The 3,469-nt window shown below is 31.3% G+C and overlaps 1 protein-coding gene across 1 annotated transcript; it reads right to left on the bottom strand.

Moving 5' to 3' along the window:
* On the bottom strand, window positions 1–3,096 carry LOC107645753 (2-methylene-furan-3-one reductase). The gene is made up of 4 exons (XM_016349837.2): window positions 2,782–3,096; window positions 1,586–1,891; window positions 950–1,109; window positions 1–518 (listed from the first exon to the last, which is right to left on the bottom strand). Exons 1-4 carry the CDS (start codon window positions 2,992–2,994, stop codon window positions 241–243), a joined length of 957 nt encoding a protein of 318 aa, XP_016205323.1. The 5' UTR covers window positions 2,995–3,096; the 3' UTR covers window positions 1–240.

Genomic DNA, 3,469 nt, shown 5'->3' with positions numbered 1-3,469 from the left:
ATTAATTTTTTTAATTTTTATATCTCCATTATATTTTTAGTATAATTAACCATGCTCAATGACATTTATTTTAGTATAGATATTTTTGTCTCGACTCCTAAAACGTCACTAAATGGAACTATTACTCTTCTACTACAAATCACTACAACCATGCTTGTGGTGGAATGAAATTCATGAAATTCAACAAACCTAATTCATGGTGAGGAAAAATAGCATAGATTTTGATGTAAACTAAACAACTTAAAGATGTTGGGATATGGGATAGATGACTATCTTTCCAGCTGGTCTACGTGTTTGAAGGTAGGAGAATGCTTCAATAGTATGTGAAAATGGAAATGGGCTTTTGGGGTCGAGTACTGGCACCACCTTGCCACTCTCCAAGTAGGGCCTTAGTTTCTGCAACATAGACCCATCAGGGCTGCTGAGTATGAACAACATAGCTGATGAAACCCCAGGAGGCACTATTGTCACCACTTTCCCACCTTCTTTCAGGGCTTTAAATGCCTTGTTAGTCTCCCCTGTATTTGTTTTTTCAACAAAAAGAAATACCTTAAATTAATCAATTTTAACTTCAATTGTTCATGAGTTAAATATTTAACTTTCAATATTCAAATTTTAAATAATAACTAATACTGATGCAAAATGATAATATGTTAAATTTTTAAAACATCTTTATTAGATGAAATATTTCTTGAAGAAGTTCATTGAAGACATTGTCTAATGAGTTATAACAATACCTCATAAAGGATTTTTCAACGGGCCAAAATATTTTAATAATCTTTTATCAAATGAAAAAGGAAACAAAATTTAGATGTCAGCATCTTTGATCAAATATTACAAAGTATTCAAGAATTGGTGAAGTTACAATTTGCATTCCTAAATTACAAAACCAAAGAGAGGTGGTTAGACCTAGAGCATCTTTTCGGTAAAATTATGTTCAAAATCTTACCTACTGCATCATACACAGCATCAAATTTTTCTGGCAAGTCTTCAAAGTTTTCCTTTGTATAATCAATTGGCAAATCAACTCCTAGCTTCCTCATCAATTCTAGTTTTCCAGTGCTGACTGTAGCTGCTACCTTTGAAGCGCCAAAAACATGTTTGGCAATCTGCATGCCCGGAATATTTGTACACTAATTAGTTCCAATATTAAGTCAAAAAATCCTAAATTGTCAAGATTCTGTTCTGTAAAATAATAAATAATTAAGAAGGAGAGTCTTAGAGAAACGGTTAAGTTATTTCTGTACAATTTCGAATTCACATATTTAAATTGTGGAAAGAGAAAGTCTAGGAGGCAAGCAACTTTTGTGTTTTGTGGCCAGCACTTAACCATCAAAAGAAAAGTGAGTGATCTCTCACTATTAGATGTAATCTCATATCATTAAAAACACTATTGATGGCCAATTGATAGTTACAAAACATAAAAGTTGTTGTCCCCTAGCACTCCTCTTGCGGAAATAGTGTAATTATCAAGTTAGGTCACGTAAATTATTCTTTTGGATGTGACATTTTTCTGAATCCTATATTAAGGCGGAATGCTTGTGCATCTTTTTTTTGATCCATTTTCTCCACCAAGGCAACATACCTGAACAGCAAGGGTTCCGACACCACCGCCGCCTCCGAGAACAAGGATAGATTGACCGGCAGAAAGGTCAAGTTTCTGAAGGGCACCATAAGCAGTTTCAATCGCCAAAGGAAGGCTAGCAGCTTCAGCAAAGGTCAAATTAGGAGGCTTGTGATCCAAACCATTCTCTTGTACTGTTGTATATTCAGCCAAAGACCCAACATCTTTTGCCTCAACGATACCATACACTTCATCTCCTTCTTTAAACTTCTTTGCTTCACTTCCTACTTTTATCACCCACCCCGCAACATCATAGCCAGGAACAATCTTCACTCATCACCAAAACCAACATTTATTGAATGTCAAAAGTTTAAAATTCTTATTGACATGCACACACATAAATTTAAAAATTTTATAAAATACGGTAATACATATATATAAAATATAAAATATTTTTTTAGATAAATTATAATGATATTTTATTGATATTAAAACATAAATTATAAATTAATTATTTTAATGTCTTATTTTAATTATATAAAGTATTTAAAATATTTTTTGTTTTAATATATAATAATATATATACTATTTCTAAATTTATTTTTAAGAATAAGACTCGACATGTTGATACGTGATGGTATTTAAGTGTGTCCAAGCGTGCCTGGAGAAAATTTTTTTACTTTTTATTAAGACACGGTTAGATATAGAGACAGTAGACACGCGTGTCGGACGAGTGTCGGTGAGTGGGCTCAGGATTCGGTGGTTCCAGAACTTTTGGACCATTTAGTGATCCCATTAGAAAACATGTTTTTAGAGCTTTTTTAACAATTGCTACATAGTCCTTGAACTAATTTTAATTACAAATTAACCCCATATATTTTATTTAATTATAGAAACTGTTTTTTATTTTATAAATTATTATTTTATCAATTATCTATTATATTTATTAACAATCAAATACAAAAACAACAACTAATTATATCCTCCGTTGATCCTAATAAAGCTTTTGGCCATTCCAATCGATTAAAATATTAAATAGACATTTCTATTAGATAAAACCATAAAAAAAATATTTTTATTAGATATATCCACAGAGACACTCCTATTAAATACAATCATAAACAAGAGTTAGCAGAAGTTGTAGAATTAAAGCAAAATGTCGGTGTTTTATAGGTAAAATTAAAGCAGGTAGGAGGAGGAGGGAAGTTTGATCTTACCGGAAAAAGGGCGTCCGAATCGTTGTAACTCCCTGCAATCTTATAATAATCTATGGGATTTATGGCTGCAGCAACGACCCTGATTAGTACCTGATCTGCTTTGAGTTCAGGAACAGGGAAACTAGGGTGAAATTTCAGAACAACGTTTGATTTGCCATGGTCAGAATAGGCCCAAGCTTTCATGTGAGTTGGTATTGCTGATGCAGCGGCCATGGTTTTTGTGATTAGAATGCTCAACTATGTATGCTTATATTATGCTTTTTTGATTAAATTCTCTTTATGTGTTTCTCAAATGTACGTATATGGATAAGTGTCGCATTTATATAGAGAGCTTATACATTATATCAATTTTATAGTTTGAATAACACTACTTGGTAGTTAGTAACTTAGTATAACTATTCTGCATTGTCGTCACTCGTCAGGGTATAAGACATTTTCTATCATATTATTCTTTAGTTTATTACTTTTCAAGTAAAATGTATTGAACCAGTTGAAAGCCGCCTAAGTCCTACCTATAACACACGACGTTATCATATATATTTGAGAAAAAATTGTATTAGGTGTATATAAAAAATAAAAAAAATATTAAAAAAATCAGAATTTATTATTTTTTATTATTAATAAATTATTAATGTTTAAAAATATGAGATAAAATATAGTATTAGACTATTAGATTAAAAAAATTGAA

Source organism: Arachis ipaensis, chromosome B06 (genome assembly GCF_000816755.2).
Source record: "Arachis ipaensis cultivar K30076 chromosome B06, Araip1.1, whole genome shotgun sequence".
Classification (NCBI taxonomy): Eukaryota; Viridiplantae; Streptophyta; class Magnoliopsida; order Fabales; family Fabaceae; genus Arachis; species Arachis ipaensis.
The sequence above is the reverse complement of the archived record's forward strand: the minus strand, read 5'-3'. Positions and strand labels throughout refer to the sequence as shown.